This window comes from Dendrobates tinctorius, unplaced genomic scaffold (assembly GCF_039654945.1).
Source record: "Dendrobates tinctorius isolate UK_male_01 unplaced genomic scaffold, ASM3965494v1 ptg000326l, whole genome shotgun sequence".
NCBI lineage: Eukaryota > Metazoa > Chordata > Amphibia > Anura > Dendrobatidae > Dendrobates > Dendrobates tinctorius.
This window is the reverse complement of record NW_027361993.1, coordinates 986,817-1,005,816: the sequence shown is the minus strand read 5'-3', so window position 1 is coordinate 1,005,816 and position 19,000 is coordinate 986,817. Positions and strand designations below refer to the sequence as shown.

General features: G+C 40.6%; 1 protein-coding gene across 2 annotated transcripts in view; it reads left to right on the top strand.

The window, feature by feature from the left end:
- MMEL1 (membrane metalloendopeptidase like 1) overlaps positions 1-19,000 on the top strand; it is a 742,661-nt gene that overhangs the window by 559,900 nt on the left and 163,761 nt on the right. For both annotated transcript variants that reach the window (XM_073561692.1, XM_073561691.1), the window contains exons 3-5: positions 13,420-13,455; positions 13,679-13,840; positions 16,290-16,370. In XM_073561692.1, coding sequence (XP_073417793.1) covers positions 13,420-13,455; positions 13,679-13,840; positions 16,290-16,370 — 279 coding nt within the window. The remainder of the gene's footprint in view (positions 1-13,419; positions 13,456-13,678; positions 13,841-16,289; positions 16,371-19,000) is intronic.

Below are 19,000 nucleotides of genomic sequence, written 5' to 3'. Positions count from 1 at the left end.
GTGAAAAGATCATTTTTGTGGAAAAAATATGATTTTTTAATTGTACCGCTGTACGTTATAAACTTTTGTAAAGCCCTTGTGGGTTCAAAGTTCTCACCACATATCTACATAAGTTCCTTGGGGGGTCTAGTTTCCAAAATGTGGTCACTTGTAGGGGGTTTCCACTGTTTAGGTACATCAGGGACTCTCCAAACGTGACATGGCGTCCAATCTGAATTCCAGCCAATTTTGCATTGAAAAAGTCAAACGGCGCTCCTTCCATTCTGAGCTCTGCCATGCGCCGAAATCAGGTATCTGTGTACTCAGGACAAATTGCACAATAACTTTTGCAGTCCAATTTCTCCTGTTACCCTTGGTAAAATAAAAAAAATTGAACCTGAATTATTTTTTTTATGAAAAAAGTTAGATGTTCATTTTTTTTTTAAATATTCAAGAAAATTCCTGTGACGCACCTAAAGGGTTAATAAACTTCTTGAATGTGGTTTTGAGCACCTTAAGGGGTGCAGTTTTTAGAATGGTGTCACTTTTGGGTATTTTCTATCATATAGACCCCTCAAAGTGGCTTCAAATGTGATGTGGTCCTAAAAATAAAATGGTGTTGTAAAAATGAGAAATCGCTGGTCAACTTTTAACCCTTATAACTTCCTAACAAAAAAAAATTTTGGTTCCAAAATTGTGCTGATGTAAAGTAAACATGTGGGAAATGTTAGTTATCAAGTTTTTTGTGTGCCGTATCTCTGTGATTTAAGGGCATAAAAATTCAAAGTTGGAAAATTGCGAAATTTTCAAAATTTTCGCCAAATTTCCATTTTTCTCACAAATAAACGCAAGTTATTTGAATGAAATTTTACCACTAACATGAAGTACAATATGTCACGAGAAAACAATGTCAGAATCACCGGGATCCATGGAAGCGTTCCAGAGTTATGACCTCATAAAGGTACAGTGGTCAGAATTGTAAAAATTGGCCCGGTCATGAACGTGCAAACCACCCTTGGGGGTGAAGGGGTTAAGCCAGTAGAAAACAGCTTTGGCTCTGATTCATCTAAGCAATTTCACCAGAATTCTGGCATAAGTTGCTCTGAAAAGCTGCAAAATTTTGGTACACTCTCAGTGCACCAAAAAACGTTGTCAAGGAGAGAAATACTTTTGTGTATGACCATTTTTCAATGACGTTAAAAATCCGGAGTCTGTTGACAACCAACTTGTCACAATGTAGCCATAATTAAATGAAGTCTTCTCTCTTCTCCCTCCATTTGAACAACTAAGTCATTTTTTGACATTTAGTCTCAGCCCATATCTCAGAGAAACGCTTCTTTTTCCACTGCCCACATCCTGGTTGCATGAAATATGTCATTAATGTACTAATCCAACAGCTGTACAGTCACAGGCCTTTTTCCAAATCCTGGAACAGGGGCACAAGTTTCGTTTAACCTGGTATAGCTGCTGTACTGAGACACAAAGATAATAGTTGAATCTTTCTTGTCTCTTGAGTCCAATTAACCCATTAATTTATATTGTTTCTTACTGGTAGATAAATCTGTGCTCCCATGCAGTGTAATGTGTGAGTGCTGTGCAGCCATAAATCTTATGCTACTCCTGGCTCTTGTGTCACAAGGACAAATGTGGAATTTTAAAGATAAACAGTTATAGTCAGTTACCTAATTAGAACCGGCGCCTGTCAAAATCTTGTTAGCAATTCATTCTGAGGTCTTAAGTTTAATTTCACACTGTCATGCATGTGTCAGGATAATTTAGAAATTTATCAGAAATTCTGGAAGATTTGGCAATGCCTTACTCCTATCACATAGCTCATTTTTATTTGGCAGCCAGAGCAATGTTTCTCAATGTCTATATCTGTAGCCTGGCTGGTGGCTTGCTTGTTAAGTATATGGAGAAATTTATTAAAGGATAAGGACACCTTTGACATGGAAAAAGTATGTTTCAGTCTGCAATCTTCATTCCTTCATTCATTTTCAGACCCTCTGATGTGCAGGCTGCGACGTGATCCAAATGTCAGATTGTTATGTTGCGGGAATAGCTCTCTGCATTATAGGCTGGATGTGAGCTCTGTGTGCTGCTGTTTTCACTTGCCATGCATAAGTATAGCTTCTATCCTGCACCTATTTTGTCTCCAAGTGCTTTCCTCCAACTTGCACCCATTTCTATGTTCTTTCCCTCTAATTTTGCTTCGCACCTTAGTTACGAGTATTGCTGAGCAACAGTGAAACCAGAAGTTTGGGTTGTTATTCTAGGACTATTGGCACTATCTAGACTGTTAGCTTGGGGGTTAACTCCCAATTGTGTTATCTATCTAATATTCTCCTTTCTGTGAGTGCTGACTGGGGCTCAAACTATTTAAGCCCCTTACCTTCTACCACTAGTTGCTTGTTATAAGGTCTGCTAGACCTGATTTGATTTGATCTACAGTTTATCCTTCTTAGTTCATTCCTGTTCTTTGAACTTGGCCTTTGACAATTCTTTTGCCTGACATTTCTGCTACTGTTCCAGACCTGAAGATTATGCAGTTTGCAGACCATTTTCCTCCAGGTATCTCCTTATGCCAATTTTCTGTCCATGGAAGCTCTTCTAAGAATTGCCAGGCTACCATGCTCAAAGCCACCAAGAAAATATTATTGGTCCAAAACCTAATGGGTCGAATCCAACCTGTGAGTTATCCAATGCAAGGCATAATCCAGTTGATTCAGATCTTGCAGTGCTGATCCAACATCATGTAACCTCCCAGGTCCAAGCACTAACTACTACTGAATGAAAAATGAATTTGCCAAACCATTTTTCTTGTGAGCATACATTTTTTACCTTTGTGGAAAATTGTCAACTGTATTTCAGACTCCACCCACAATCATCCGTTATTGAGAGCCAGAGTGTGGGGCACATTTTACCTGCTGCAGGTGACCACCAGGCATGGGCGTTGTCCTTATTCTCTAATACATCTAATAGATGCGCCATTTCTGGGCTGCTGGGAGCTGCTATTTTTAGGCAATAAGATGCGCCAAACCTGTCAGTTAATCTCACTCTTCCCACTTGCCCTGATGCGGAGGCAAGTGGGGTGATAGATGGGGGGTGATTTCACATTTGTGCTGTCAGGTGTTGTCAGGTGACATCAAGTCTAGAGGATAGTAATGGGGATGTGTCTTTGAGACACCCCCACCACTAACCCCATAGTCTTATTGCAAAAAAACACACACCCAGAATAAAGTCCTTTAAATGAAAAAATGACACAGACTCCATTAATGAATCTAAATTAAACCATACTCACATCATCGCCCAGTCCACAGTAGCCAATGGCTCTTGTAACAGAATTAAAATAATAAATGATATTCCTCAACTGTATGCTGAAAAGATAATAATCCATTTGTTTCATAACTGGTCTAGTTCTGCTACATCTAGATGGCAGGATGCATTGTTGCATGATGTGACTGCACAGCCTGCCATCCAGCAGAGACACTGAGCAGCGTGTGCTACCGCTGGTCAGTGTCTCACGGTGAACTACTATGACCTTATTGACGTCACCGAGCATGAGAAAGTTCCCATGCTCGCGGTGCCATCAGAAAGATCCTGGGAGTTCACAGCCAATTAACTCAGCTCAACTCACTGACATCAGCATGAGTGCCGTTGCAACTTTTCCCACGGTGCTCGTGATGACATCAGTGAGTTGAACTGAGTTCATTGGCTGTGTAATCCCATTACCTTTTCCGACAGCACCGCAAACTTGAAAACTTTCTCATGCTTGCATTTTCAGTCAGGTCATAGGATTTCACCTCATGATATTGAGTAGTGGTAGCACATGCTCCTCAGTGCCTCTGCTGGATAACAGGCTGTATAGTTGCATCATGCAACAATGCAGCCTGCCATATAGATGTAGCAGAGCTAGAACCATCGTGAGACAAATGGATTATTATCTTCTCGGCAGACAGGTAAGGAATATTGTTGTTTATTTTAATTCTGTTACGGGAGACATTATAGACTGTAGACTGCGCCATGACATAAGCATGGATTAATTTAGATTCATTAAAGGAGTCTGTGTCATTCTTTCATTTAAAAGACTTTATTCTGGCTGTGTGTTTATTTACAATATAACTATAGGTTTAGCAATGGAGAGTGGCGTCTTACAGATGCCTCTTCATTACTAGGCCGTGGGCTGGATGTTATCATACAATACAAAGGTGACATCAACCCCACAAATATGAACCCACTTGTCACCACCACAGGGCAAGTGGGAAGAGCCAAGCAAAGTGCCTGGATTGAAGCATCTCATAGATACGCCTTTTCCGGGTGGCTGCGGGCTGCTATTTTTAGGCTTAGGGCCAATATCCATTCCCCCTTACCAGTCTGAGAATACCAGCCCCCAGCTGTAGGCTTTAGCTTCGCTAGTTGTCAAAAATGGGGGGAAAACCACCCAGTTTTTAAATTATTTATTTAAATAATTAAAAAATACGGCATGAGGACCCCTCTATTCTTGATTACCAGCCTTGGTAAAGCTGAAAGCTGATGGTTGCAGCACGCAGATGTAATTTTTGCCTGGCTGGCTATCAAAAATACAGGGGAACCCCACATCATTTTTTTAAATATCTATTTATCACTCATGCGACGGCTGATGAATACTCCCGTTAGCCACTGCCTGCTCTCGTTGTTAACAGTTGTCCCATTCTAGCATTGATTCCATAACAGTGAGCTGTCTTCTTCAGCACACAGCACCAGCAAACAGCGCAGAGAGTAAGGCTAATTTCCAAGCACCGGTACATGTCAAACTGATGACACAGGGATCTCATCTGTGTGTCATCAATGTGCACATGCACAGGACATTTTGCAACCTGTGCTGCTGCCGGAAACACTGATATCTGAAAAGCCCCTTAGTGAATTTGGTCATTTACCAAACTTTTTTTTAGGAAAAAAGCTTGAGCATCTGTACGCACAAATATGAATGCGCAACATTTGTGCTGAATTTGAGATTGGTGAATGTTTTCCGAAAAAGTTCGCTCATGTCTAGTGATAATTTCCTTCTGACAAAACAGTGATTTTATCAAAACTACAGCAGGTAGTCCAGTAAGTGACACATCAGAAATCAACGTCTCTGTAGCTACATAATGCTGCTGTCAGATTAGTTGGCAAAAACTTGTTACAGATTCCCTTTAAACTCCTAGTCCATAATGCAAGATCTGTTACAGGACACTTCATTTCATAAATAACATCTGACTGGTTACGTTTATTTGTCTCCACAAGACGACACACTCTGCACTCTACAATTGGAACCTTGCATAGACATTAAAAATGTAATTCAATTATGGATTTAATGTGAATATGTTTCTAATGGGGCAGTGAATAATGGGCTTTAGAACTTTTTATTGCAAGGGTCATATTTCATCGCCTCTTTAACACAACCAGAAAAGTGAATATAAAGATATATGTTCCTCCTGAATTCTAACTGGAAAAATAAAAGATTCAATGCCTTTAAAAAAGTTCATGAAGTAGGAAAGATATTGGCAACAACCACTAACATAGTTAAGTAATGCTCCAAAGTATCTTACAATATTTGTGTTGGACAGGAGCAACATGTCTCTAAAGCTGAAGGACTCATGTTACTGGTGGAAAAAAAGATGTTATTGTCCTAGTGGTTTGTGCTTTGAATGTAGACAAAGAACGTGCAGATTTTACTTTGGCCTTTGGAGGATGAAGAATGTCTGGAAAATAATTGCACCTATAATATTACAAAGAATTTCAATAAAGGTCATTTGTGGTTATTATGTGATTGCTCCATGTCCATCGAGATTGATATTGGAATATAAAGTTGAAAACAAATATATTGTAGAAAATGCATCCAGAACCACATGTGGCTTGGTTATATTTAAGGTCAGGCTTAAAGGGCAGCTCCTTTCAATACTAATAGTAACATCAATGGTACATGACATACTCTAAGCTAAAGATAAGCTAATATGGAGATTGTTTTTAGAAATAAGAAAATCAATTTCATCACCATTGCTCAGAATAGTGGCCTACAGGAAAAGGTGAGGAGAAGAAAGTAACCTTTTCAGATTGTCGTCTTTTTGGTATAATTCATTCAACTTTATCATCTTAATTAGTCACTGTTGTTTTGACAAACTTTGTATAAATCAGTACTAAGGTTTTTTGTTTTTTTTTTTGCTTTTTTAATGTCCTTCAGCTTGATTTCGAGCCATGGTGACTTGATGGATGAACAATCTGTAGGAAGATCGATCTTGTACAAGCCTAGTTAGGTTCATCAGGGTCTTCGCTGCCATTATCTTGATAGTATCAAGTCACTGGGTTTCGGGTATCCCTCTTCGCCTTGTCCCTTCTAGTTTTCTGACCATGATGTCCTTCTCCAGTGATTGCTCTCTTCATATGATGTGTACAAATGTTTGAGCTTTCCATCTTGACACTCCATAATAAGTCCTTCATTCCTTCTACACTTGTTGCTATCAATGTTGCATTATCTGCAATCTACATTTAAGATTGTTGATGATTGGTCCAGCAATTTTGATTCCTTCTTCTTTTTCGGCAAGTACACATTTCCTATATTGAATTGAAGAGAAATGGTGACATGATGCAGCCTTGTTTGACGCCTCGCTCTACTTTGAACCATGCCATGTTCCGTTCAGACTGTTACTTCATGATATCCAAAGTTTCTGGTGATCAACACAGTCGAAGACTTTGCTCTAATCGATGATGCAAAAATTGATCTCCTTGTTGTATTGTTTGGCATTTTCCTTATCCATCTAATGTTAGCAATCACATTTCTTGTTCCTCTGCCTTTTCTGAATCCTACTTGTTTCTCTGTCAAAAGCTATTTCTACTCTCACTGCTTTCTGAATTCATCATGCAGGCAAAGATATAGCATAGCTCCCAACCGTCCTGATTCTCGCTGGACAGTCCCATTTTTGATCCCCCCACCTGCGACTCTATTTTTCCCGCACTGCACTGAGCTGCCACGCCCCCCCATGCACCGACCCCATCCTCGCCCTCCCAGAGAGACCCACCGCAGCCTGAATTGGCGTCCTTGGCTGTTCTGTGGCTCTGTGCACAGGTCCTGTGATGAGGTCACAGGAGGGGAGGAGTCAATGGCCACATGATCAGGGGCCTCTGTGTCTGCACTCTGCAAGACTCTGCTGTGAAGGTTGTCATAGTGCTGGATGAGGGGAAATTCATGTGTGGGGTCATGAGGGGTTTACAGTGTGGATGTAGCAGAGCTGTGTGTGTAAGAGGTGTACAGAGCAGAGCCGTGTGTTTCCAAGGTGTACGGAGTGGAGCCTCGTGTGTACGAGGTGTACGGAGCAGAGCCGTGTGTGTACTTGGTGTACGGAGCGGAGCCGTGTGTATACTTGGGGAACGGAGTGGAGCCGCATGTGTACGAGGTGTACGGAGTGGAGCCGCGCATGTACGAGGTGTACGGAGCGGAGCTGTGTGTGTACGAGGTGTGCGTAGTGGAGTCGTGTGTGTATGGTGTATGCGGAGTGGACCCGTGTGTGTACAGAGTGGAGCCATGTGTGTATGGGATGTACGGAGCGGAGCAAAGCTTGTACTAGGCATACAAAGCGGGCTTTTTCCGCAGACACAGGAGTACACGGCAGAGCCCTGAGGAGCACTTTTAAACTCGCACATGACATTCCACCGGATGTGCTGGAAGCTGACCGGAAATTAGGTAATTTCATGAGGAGATTGTGACAGAACCATGGAGGCACTTCAGGGAATGCTTCAGATCCATATCCATGTCCTCCTCCAACAGCACGGACAGCGGGATCGCCTTGGAATCGGTGATGCCGGCCATGTGAGCGGATCATGATATATCCTGCACCGGGAGGCTCAGGTGGGCATTACACTGGGAGCTGGGCTGCTATAGTATCTTTATAAAATCTTTCTTTCTCTTTTTCTTTCTCTGTTCTTTCCTTCTCTTTTTCTGTTTCTTTCTCTGTTCTTTCGCTCTCTGTTTCTTTCTCTCTCTGTTCTTTCTTTCCCTCTCTCTCTGTTCTTTCTTTCTCCCTCTGATCTTTCTTTTTTCTTTCTCTCTCTCTGTTCTTTCTTTCTCTGTTCTTTATTTCCCCTCTTTCTTTCATTCTTTCTTTCTTTCTCTTTCTTTCTTTCTTTCTTTCTTTTTCTCTTCTTTCTTTCGTTTTTTTCGCTTTCTTTCTTTACTTCTTTCTTTCTCTGTTCTTTCTCTGTCTCTCTCTGTTCTTTCTTTCCCCTCTTTCTTTCTCTCTATCTCTCTGTTCTTTCTTTCTTTTTTTCTCTTTCTTTCTCTCTTTGTACTTTCTTTCCCCTCTTTCTTTCTCTCTATCACTCTGTTCTTTCTTTCTTTCCCCTCTTTCTTTCTTTCTTTCTTTCTTTTATTCTTTCTGTCTCTGTTGTTTCTTTTGTTCTCTTTCTTTCTTTCTCTTTCTCTCTCTTCTTTCCCCTTTCTTTGTCTCTCTGTTCTTTCTTTCTTTTCCCTCTTTCTTTCGGTCTCCCTCTGTTCTTTTTTTCTGTCCCCTCTTTCTTTCTCTATCTGTTCTTTCTTTCCCCTCTTTCTTTCTCTCTCGCTCTCCTTTCTTTCTCTCTCTCTTGGTTTTCTTTTTTCTCTCTCTCTGTTTTCTTTCTTTCTTTCTTTTCCTCAGTACCTGTCAGTGTGCCCACAGTACCAGCCACTGTGCCCATAATGCCAGCTACTGTGCCCTCAGTACCAGTACTTGTGATCAGCAGTGCTAAATGGTTGCGGTTGGGCGTGGACATGGGTGTGACTAGTTGTGAAATAGGTGTGGTTGGGGCATGGTCTAAAATTTTCCGTGGTGTGCACCGCAGCCTTTATTCCTCTTTTCCTTCTTCAAAAGTTGGAGGTGTGGATATAGGTGAAATTCGTTTTCATCATATAGGATTACCAGCTCACTGAGGGATCAGGTAAGCCTGCCTACAAAAATCTCTGAAGAAGTGAGTGAGAATAAGGAACAGTAGAGTGAGAGCTAGAGGGAGAACATCACACATAGACATAGTTCTAGTTTTTTAGGAAGTGTTTGTTTCACTTCAGTGATGGATTCAAAGCTACTTTGCTAGTACAGCCGTATAATGTCCTCCATGCTGCTTTTACCTCTGAACATGTGCATATATACAAAGAAGACCAAGAATCTCTCATGTCACCTTGTCCAGTTTAACAGATACATCTCAGCAGCTAGTCTCAACCTACTAGCTTAAATTTGCAGGATGGAAGCCATTTAATAACCAAAATAGTGTTATTTCTTAAAGAGAAATGACTCCAAGTTTTTGCTACCCAGAGAGCAGCTTTATGTAGGGTCAGAGACCATGATTCCATAGATGTGTCATTCACTGGGCTCCTTGAATCCTGTTTGATAAAATCATTGCTTTATCAGCTGCGGATTTACCTGTTTTCTGAATGCTGAGCTCTGTACAACCCCATTCACACCAGTGTTATTTAAAGCACATTATTTCGGGGGTGTGCCTCCTTCAGAACACGATCATAGGGTGCCAATGGGTTGCCTTGACTGCCTGCAATGTGCTGATAGTCCCCATGGTTGCAATGTTGGTACTCTAGTTGCTTTGCAGTATATTGAAGATAAAATCAAATGATTGTACTTTTGAGGATCCTAAGGAAGTAAACAGAAAAAGTTTTAAAAATAAGTTTTCCTTACCTTAAAAGCTTACTCTTTTTTTTCTTTTTCCTTACAAATTTCATTTTTTTTTTTACCATTAACATAAAAAATGTTCTATAATGTCAAATTCGTAATGACCTAGACAATATCACGTGGTCATATTATATCACATAATTAATGCTATAAAAACAAAATCACCTAAAAATATCAAAATCGTGTGGTTTTTTTTTTGCTTATTCATCAAATTTGGAATGTTTCCCTCATTTCCATTTATATGATAAAATGAATTGTGCCATTCAAAACTACAACTCATCTTGCAAAAACAAGCCTTAATTTGGCTCTGTGAACAGAAAAATAAAAGTTATCGCTCTTGGGAAAAGGAGAGTAAAAACCATAAGCTCAAAAATAGAAATTGGCCACGACATTAAGGGGAAGATCTTTAGAGATCTTTACTAGTGATGGGCAAGTAGCATCGTTGTTTGGGTCTCCCCGAGCATGCTCAAGTGATCTCCGAGTATTTTGGTGTTCTCGAAGATTTAGTTTACCTCATCTCAGCTACATAATTTGTGACTTGCAGACAGGCTGAATACATGTGGGAATTCCCTATCAAACAGGCATTCCACACATGTATTCAAGCCGTATAGCAGTCGCAAATCATGCAGCTGAGACAACGAAAAACTAAATCCCAGAGCACGCCAAAATACTCGGAGACCACCCGAGCATGCTCGGGGAGACCTAACCAATGAGTATACTCACTCATCACTAATCTCTAGTAGTGACGAGTATACTCATTGCTCGAGTCTCCCCTTGCATACTCGGGTAATCTCCGAGCATTTTGGCGTGCTCAGAAATTTAGTTTTCCTTGTCTCAGCTGCATGATTTGCGACTTGTAGCAGGCTGAATACATGTGGAAATTTCCTAACAAACAGGCATTCCTCACATGTATTCAAGCTGTCTAGCAGTCGCAAATCATGCAGCTGAGGCAATGAAAACTAAATCTCCGAGGACGCCAAAATACTCTGAGGACACCCGAGCATGCTCGGGAAAAACCGAGTGAGTATACTCGCTCATCACTAATCTCTAGTAGTGATGGGCAAGTAGCATCGTTGCTCGGGTCACCCCGAGCATGCTCAAGTGTCCTCAGAGCATTTTGGCGTCCTCGGAGATTTAGTTTACCTCATCTCAGCTGCATGATTTGCGACTTGTAGACAGGCTGAATACATGTGGGAATTCCTTAACAAACAGGCATTCCACACATGTATTCAAGCTATCTAGCAGTCGCAAATCATGCAGCTGAGACAATGAAAACTGAATCTCCGAGGACGCCAAAATACTCTGAGGACACCTGAGCATGCTCAGGTGATCTTCGAGTATTTTGGCGTCCTCGGAGATTTAGTTTTTCCTCATCTCAGCTGCATGATTTGCGACTTGTAGACAGGCAGAATACATGTGGGAATTCCCGAACAAACAGGCATTCCACACATGTATTCAAGTTGTCTAGCAGTCGCAAATCATGCAGCTGAGGAGACGAAACCTAAATCTCTGAGCACGCCAAAATATTCGGAGACCACCCGAGCATGCTCGGGGAGACGCGAGTAACAAGTATACCCACTCATCACTAATCTCTAGGAATTAGAAGTCTGACATAACCAAGGATTTCAGCTTCCTTGATTATGAAATCAGGGGTGGTCCGAGACAACAGACTTTACGGTTTCTATAAGTGTACAAAAGTCAAATGCATTTTTGGACTCCACTGGTGTCTATAAAAAAAAATTAAAAGAATTTGACTTCAAACAGGGCCTTAAAATGTTTCCAATTGTTCTTTTTGGAATGAAGCTTATCTCTAATGTCTGTAAAGAAACACAACCAGAAGGTCACTTTAAATTCCCATCTCGCCTTTAGGTGCTTTGTTAAGCTGATTTATTTTGTTTTTCTGCTTATGAAACAACCCGTTAAATATCTGACATGACCCATTGTGTAATTGGAAGATACAATTTAATTACGTGCGTGGAAAAATGTTTCCCTGGTGGTTTTGGCTAAATGATAACTTGTATTACAAACGTCCTCTGGGAAGTAAAATTGTCAAGGTTATTGTATCAGAAACACGCAGTTAAGGTTATTGGAATCTCCTAAAAAAACTTTTTGCCTACATCTGACCTGAGGTACGCTGATAACATTGTATATGTGGGTGGAGGGAGGAGGGCTGGGAACAGTAATATTCGAGCTTGGTGTCCATGTACTGTATCTCTTTTGGTAAGTGTGGAATTTAGATTTCATCCCATCCCAGATTTGGGTTCACATTTGACTATGTGCTGTGTCATCCGAGAACTATATAGAAGAGAAGGATCATGTTATAGAACAGAAGTGCATTTGTTTTTTTCATTCATGACTATTAGCACAATTTCCCACCCCATTATTCACAATCACTATCAATGTAGTTCTTCTGGAGAGAGAACTGCCCAAGTTTTTATACCCAGTCGCAAAAGGACCAAAGAGCACTGGGCACTATTGTGCCAAAACAGACTCCTTGTCTATCTTTATGATATGTGCACCCTTGTATGTTGGAACTAAATCACTAAAGGGTCTCTCTGGTATGGATGAATTTAAGGAAGGGAGAGCCTTTTACACCAAAGCCGATCTTTGCATTCCTTCAACATTCAATTTTGTTACAAGCTTCAGAATTATTATTGACTTTAATGATAGAGGAAATTTCTACAGTTGGAAACGAATCAATGTGCTTCAAAGGGAATTTTTATTATCCCAACCGAGAGCATCATGATGTAGATTCATAGACCTTGATTCCAGTGTTTCCTGACTTACTAGGCAGATTGCTGCAGTTTTGATAGAGCCGCAACAGATAATACAGTGATTTTACCAGTTCTCGAACTACTGATCTCTGTCCACCTCGACCACTGATGGGCAGCTTTCTGTGTACGCTGTGCATAGGCAGAAAGCTGGCAATCAGTGCTGGGGGGTGGGGTTTTACAAAGCTCATGAATATTGAGGATTACAAAGCAACATGTTTACTAGTCCTCTAGTTATAATCTGCTGATAAAACTGTGGTTTTATAAAAACTACAGCAAGCATCCCAGTAAGTGACACGTCACTGAAATCAGGGGGTCTCTATTATGCTACTCTTAGATTAGGTGGCAAAAATCTGGTGATGATGGACTTTCTTTAATACTTGGCCAATATAAACCAAAACGCATGCAGAGAGATTGTCAGCACCTGAGAAGGCCACTTTTCTTTGAAGTCCTAGAAAACTTTATATATGCTTGACGAAGACCCTGCTGCGAGGTCGAAACGCTGCACCACTTGGTGCTGGATTAAAGTCCACAATTTTTCCTTGAACTGGAATGCTGCCTGATTTTGTTCCATATATATATACAGCTCTGGCAAAAATTAAGAGACCACTGCAAAATGTTCAGTTTGTCTGATTTTTCTCTTTATAGGTATATTTTTTAGCAAAATGTAAATTGTTCTTTTAGTCTACAAACTCATATATTTTGATTTCATTTTATTTTTAAATTTTTGTTTCTGAAAAGGAGAAACTGTCAAAATTAAATAATAATAATGAGCCTCTCCTTTAGATTTGATCTTTTCATTGAAAGGTTTGCTGAAATTTATGTTCTTTTTTTTATCAGCATCTTATCATTCTTTGTACTACCTGTTCATTGTAATAGGACCAGGAACCACATGGTTGCTATTCTTACATGGTCAACTTTTCTCATGTGAATTTTTGGTAGACAAGATTGTTTTTTTTTTTTAAATTGAATTGACATGTTTTGCTTCTTCTTCCATTCAGAGACCGTTTGCACAACGATAGGATGTGTTACCGCAGGTATGTCAAAAGATTTCACAATTAACACTTTTATTATGTAATGGAAAAGTTCTTTAATTACTTTCACCATATGATAATTATGTTGTAATACAAAGTAATTGAATTAAGTTGAGATACAACATAGATCTTCCTTGTTCTTTGTGCCACACAAACACCTGATCATTGAAGCCTTTATTAACTGAAAAGGTTTTGATGAAACGTATTCCTTTTTTGTTTTTTAAAGCTGCAAGAATTATCCAGAATATGGACCCATCTATAGAACCTTGCACTGATTTCTACCAATATGCCTGTGGTGGTTGGTTAAATAAGCATGTAATACCGGAGACCAGCTCCCGCTATAGCATCTTTGATATTCTTCGAGATGAAATGGAGATTATATTGAAGGGTAAGAAAATCAAATGCATGCATCTATGGGTTGGAAAAGTGGCACATGGTCCTTTACACCAGTTTTGTATTATGAAGGTGTGTTCTACTGGTTAAACTGTATGCCAATAAGAGAAGTATTGCTCTGGAATACCTTGGTAATATCGTGGCATATAAGAGAACCAAATGGAAGCCCATGAAATGACCATTACTCCTTAGGTTATATCCATGGGGACACTGTATAGTGCCATACAGGCTCTGGCATGTGTACTGCTGTACAGACTCTGGCATGTGTAGTGCCATACATACTCAGGCATGTGTAGTGATGTACAAGCTCTGGCATGTGTACTGCCATACAGGCTCAGGCATGTGTACTGCCATACAGGCTCAGGCATGTGTAGTGACGTACAGGCTCTGACATGTGTAGTGCCATACATACTCAGGCATGTGTAGTGACGTACAAGCTCTGGCATGTGTGCTGCCATACAGGCTCTGGCATGTCTAGTGATGTTCAGGCTCTGACATGTGTAGTGCCATACAGGCTCTGGCATGTGTAGTGACGTACAGGCTCTGGCATGTGTGCTGCCATGCAGGCTCTGGCATGTGTAGTGACGTACAGGCTATGGCATTTGTAGTGCCATACATACTCAGGCATGTGTAGTGACGTACAAGCTCTGGCATGTGTGCTGCCATACAGGCTCTGGCATGTGAAGTGACATACAGGCTCTGGCATTTGTAGTGCCATACATACTCAGGCATGTGTAGTGACGTACAAGCTCTGGCATGTGTGCTGCCATACAGGCTCAGGCATGTGTAGTGCCTTACAGGCTCTGGCATGTGTAGTGCTGTACAGACTCTGGCATGTGTAGTGCCATACAGACTCTGGCATGTGTAGTGCCATACAGACTCTGGCATGTGTAGTGCCATACATGCTCTGACATGTGTAGTGCTGTACAGGTTCAGGCATGTGTATAAGATCTTAGTTGTACATTACAAATGAAGGTCAGACCTATAATCACTGAAATGGCTGACCTATACTACTAATGCCTGATACTCATCAACAGGAGTGGGCAAGTAATTTCTTTAAGGGGCCACATGATAAACTGGGACTGTAGTCATAATGTCATCGGTGCAGCCGGTGGGGCATAGCTGCAGTAGCACAATCTGTTGGAAAGAAAAATAAAATATTAATGGAAAACCCATTACTGGACAACACCTTTAAATGCCCCCCAACTGAAACATTAATATTTTCCGGTTCTAGATCTCTGGCTTTTAGTCATCTGCACTAGGTAAAAATCCTAAAATCAGATGTTATTTACCCTCCCTGGCTCCAGTGCTTCCTCTATGCAGACATTCCAGTCTCTGTTTAGTGGCTGCAGCAGTAGCATCATGACTACAGTGGGCATCACCCCTGCAGCCAATCACTGATTTAGGCAGCTTATGCTGTGTACATCAGCAGAGTAATTGAGCTCAGTGAGTGGCAGCAGCGGTGATGTGTGCTGTAGTCGTCACATCACCGCTGCAGCCAGTAAAATGAGATCATAGGAGTGACAGAGAGGCAGCGCTGTAACAAAGGAGGGTGGGTGATATACCATTTCTTTATGAACACCAGAAAACATCATTAAATGCATTTTAAAAACTATTGTTACCTTTTCCACCAGTGCTGCTGTGTCACATGATATGTGACCGCTGGCAACTGTGGGAAACACAGAGCTCAGAGTAGGCGAATGGTGGTGCAGGAGGCAAGTACAGTCTACCTATTATTTCATTTAATGTAGTGGTCTGCAAATTACACATCATGATGTACTTGTAATGCATGTGTATTATTCAAATTATAATAAAAGATATTTGGGCCTCATGCACATGTGACAAATATTAATTCCACAGGCTTGGACCCATGTGTGACTTGTGCATGAGGCCCAAATGTTTTATCACCAGTCCTGAAGTGTGATTCTAGAAGAGAATGAAGCTCACTCTCATACAGAATCACACTTTGGGCAGCCAGAACAGATATTCGAAATATTCGATATTCAACATTTTTAAACAGATGCATACCAGGACCTGCCCCATAGTCTTCGTAGATTGTTGGCTGCATGGCAGGAATTTTATATCTGCTGCCCAAGAAGAGTGTTAAGGCAAGGTGGCATATTGTAACCACCACAAGAGTCGGGCGCACACATATTGAGGAGCGTCTCCACAGTCCAGCGCACATTGCGTGTGACGTACTGTGTGCCCCTGACCTGCATATCTGCGCATCTATGCAGGTCAATTGCACACTTCTATAGATCACCAGCAGCACCTGCCAGCACTGCCAGAACATAACAGAAAGTATAGTTTGGCTGTCCTTGTCCTCAAGGCGGTCAGGGATTACCAAACGGTTGGGTTTGACCTGAGGGCCACACTTTGCTCAGGTCTGTTCTACAAGTTTGTTTCCATAATCCCCAACAATACTTTGTATTTTTGCTCTTAAGGTCTACTGGAAGATTCTGACCAAGATGACCGTGATGCCTTTAAAAAAGCCAAAATTTTGTATAAATCCTGCATGAATGAAAGTAAGTAATATACAATTATAATGTATCTTGAAAATCAGTGCACTTAGGGTTTATCTGAGACATCACATTTTTTACCAGTGACTGGAAATGGATTCATTATGCTAATGGGAATATTTACTTTTGGCTTCCGTAGGGTTCTCTTCAGAATGAACAAGTTGTCCTTCGTGTGAATCCATTGTTGAGGAATTGCTGTTATAGTGCCTTGAAAAAAGTATTCGTACTTGTGAACTTTTTTTTTTGCATTTTTTCATGATACACACACCAACTTAAATGTTTCTTATTTGGATTTTACGTGATATACCAACACAAAGTGACAAGTATTTGTGAAGTGTAAAGGAAATGACATATGGTGTTTTAAATATTTTAAAAATATAAGTCTGAAAATTGTGACGTTCATTTGTATTCAGCGCCAGGTCTGGACTGTGACTGGGCCATTCACCCATATGAATATGCTTTGGTCTATACCATCCATTGTAGTTTTGGCACCATGTTTAGGGTCTTTGTACTGCTGGAAGGTGAACCTATGTCCCAGTCTTAAGTCTTTTGCGGTGTCTAACAGGTTTTCCTCCAGAATTGCCCTGCATTTAGCTTTATTCCTGAACTTTGACCAGTTTTCCTGTCAATGCTGAAGAAAAACATCCTCACAGCATGAGGCTGCCACAACCATGTTTGATGGTGGAGATGGTGTTTCAGGATGATGTGCAGTGTTAGTTTTCCACCATATATAGAGTTTTACATTTAGCCCCAAAATTTCGACATTGGTCTCATCTGACCAGAGCACCTTCTTCCACTTGATAGCTATGTCCGCCATAATGGGCAGATTTGTGGAGTATACAACTAACAGTTGTCCTGTGGACAGATTCTCCCACCTGAGCATTGGATCTCTGCAGCTCTCCCAGAATGACTATGGGCCTCTTAGCTGCATCTCTGAATGGTGCTTTCCTTGTTTGGGATGTGAGTTTAGGTTACAGCCATGTCTGGGTAGCTTTGCTGTTGTGACATACCAATTCCATTTTTGGATGATGAATTGAATGATGCTTTGTGTGATGTTCAGAGCTTGGGCTATTTTTTTTATAACCTAACCATGCATTACTCTACTCACTTCTCCATAACGTCATCCTTTTCCTGTCTGGTATGTTCCTTGGTTTTCAGAATGCTGTTTGTTCCCTAATGTTCTCAAAAAAACCTTCAAGGCCTTCACAGAACAGCTTTAGTTATAGTTAGATGAATTTATACACAGGTGGACTCAATTGACTAATTTTATGACTTATGGAGAAAATTGGTCACTCAAGATTTTATTTAGGGGGTATCAGAACAAAGAGGCTGAACACAAATGCACAACATAATTTTCAGATTTTTATTTTTAAAGTAATTAGAAAACCATGCATAATTTCCTTTACACTTCACAAATACACACGTGGTCAAAATTGTTGTTACCCCTCGTTTAATGACAGAAAAACCACACAATGGTGACAGAAATAACTTGAATCTGACAAAAGTAAAAATGAATAAAAAATTTAATAAAATGAACAAATGAAAGTCAGACATTCTTTTTTCAACCATGCTTCCACAAAATTAAAAAAAAAATAAATAAATAAAACTCATGAAATAGGCCTGGACAGAAATTATTAATATTTTGTTGCACAACCTTTTGAGGCAATCAATGCAATCAAATGATTCCTGTAACTGTCAATGAGACTTCTGCACCTCTCGACAGGTATTTTCACCCACTCAAGAGTAAAATGCTCCAGTTGTCTTTTGTTTGAAGGTTGCCTTTTCCAAACGGCATGGTTCAGCTCTTTCCAAAGATGCTCAACAGGATTTATGTCAAGGCTCATAGAAGGCCACTTCAGAATAGTCCAATGTTTTCCTCTTAGCCATTCTTAGGTGTTTTTAGCTGTGTGTTTTGGGTAATTATCCTGTTGCAAACCCATGACCTGCGACAGAGACCAAGCTTTTTGACACTGGGCAGCACATTTCTCTCTAGAATCCCATGATAGTCTTGAGATTTCATTGTACCCTACACAGATTCTAGACACCCTGTGCCAGATGCAGCAAAGCAGTCCTAGAACATAACAGAGCCTCCAACATGTTTCACACTAGGGACAATGTTCTTTTCTTGATATGCTTCATTTTTCCATCTGTGACCATAGAGCTGATGTGCCTTGCCAAAAAGTTCCACTTTTGTCTCATCTGTCCATAGGACATTCTCCCAGAAACTTTGTGGCTTGTAAACATGTACTTTGGCAAATTCCAGTCTAGCTTTTTTATGATTTTTTTTCAACAATTGTGTCCTCCTTGGTCATCTCCCATGAAGTCCACTTTCGCTCATACAATGACGGATGGTGCAATCTGACACTGATGTTCCTTGAGCTTGAAGTTAAGCTTTAATCTGTTTAGAAGGTTTTCCGGGCTCTTTTGTTATCATTCGTATTATCCGTCTCTTTGATTTGTCGTCAACTTTCCTCCTGTGGCCACGTCCAGGGAGGTTGGCTACAGTCCCATGGAGCTTAGATTTCTGAATAATATGTACGACTGTAGTCACAGGAACATCAAGCTGCTTGGAGATGGTCTTATAACTTTTACCTTTAACATGTTTGTCTATAATTTTATTTCAAATCTCCTGTGAC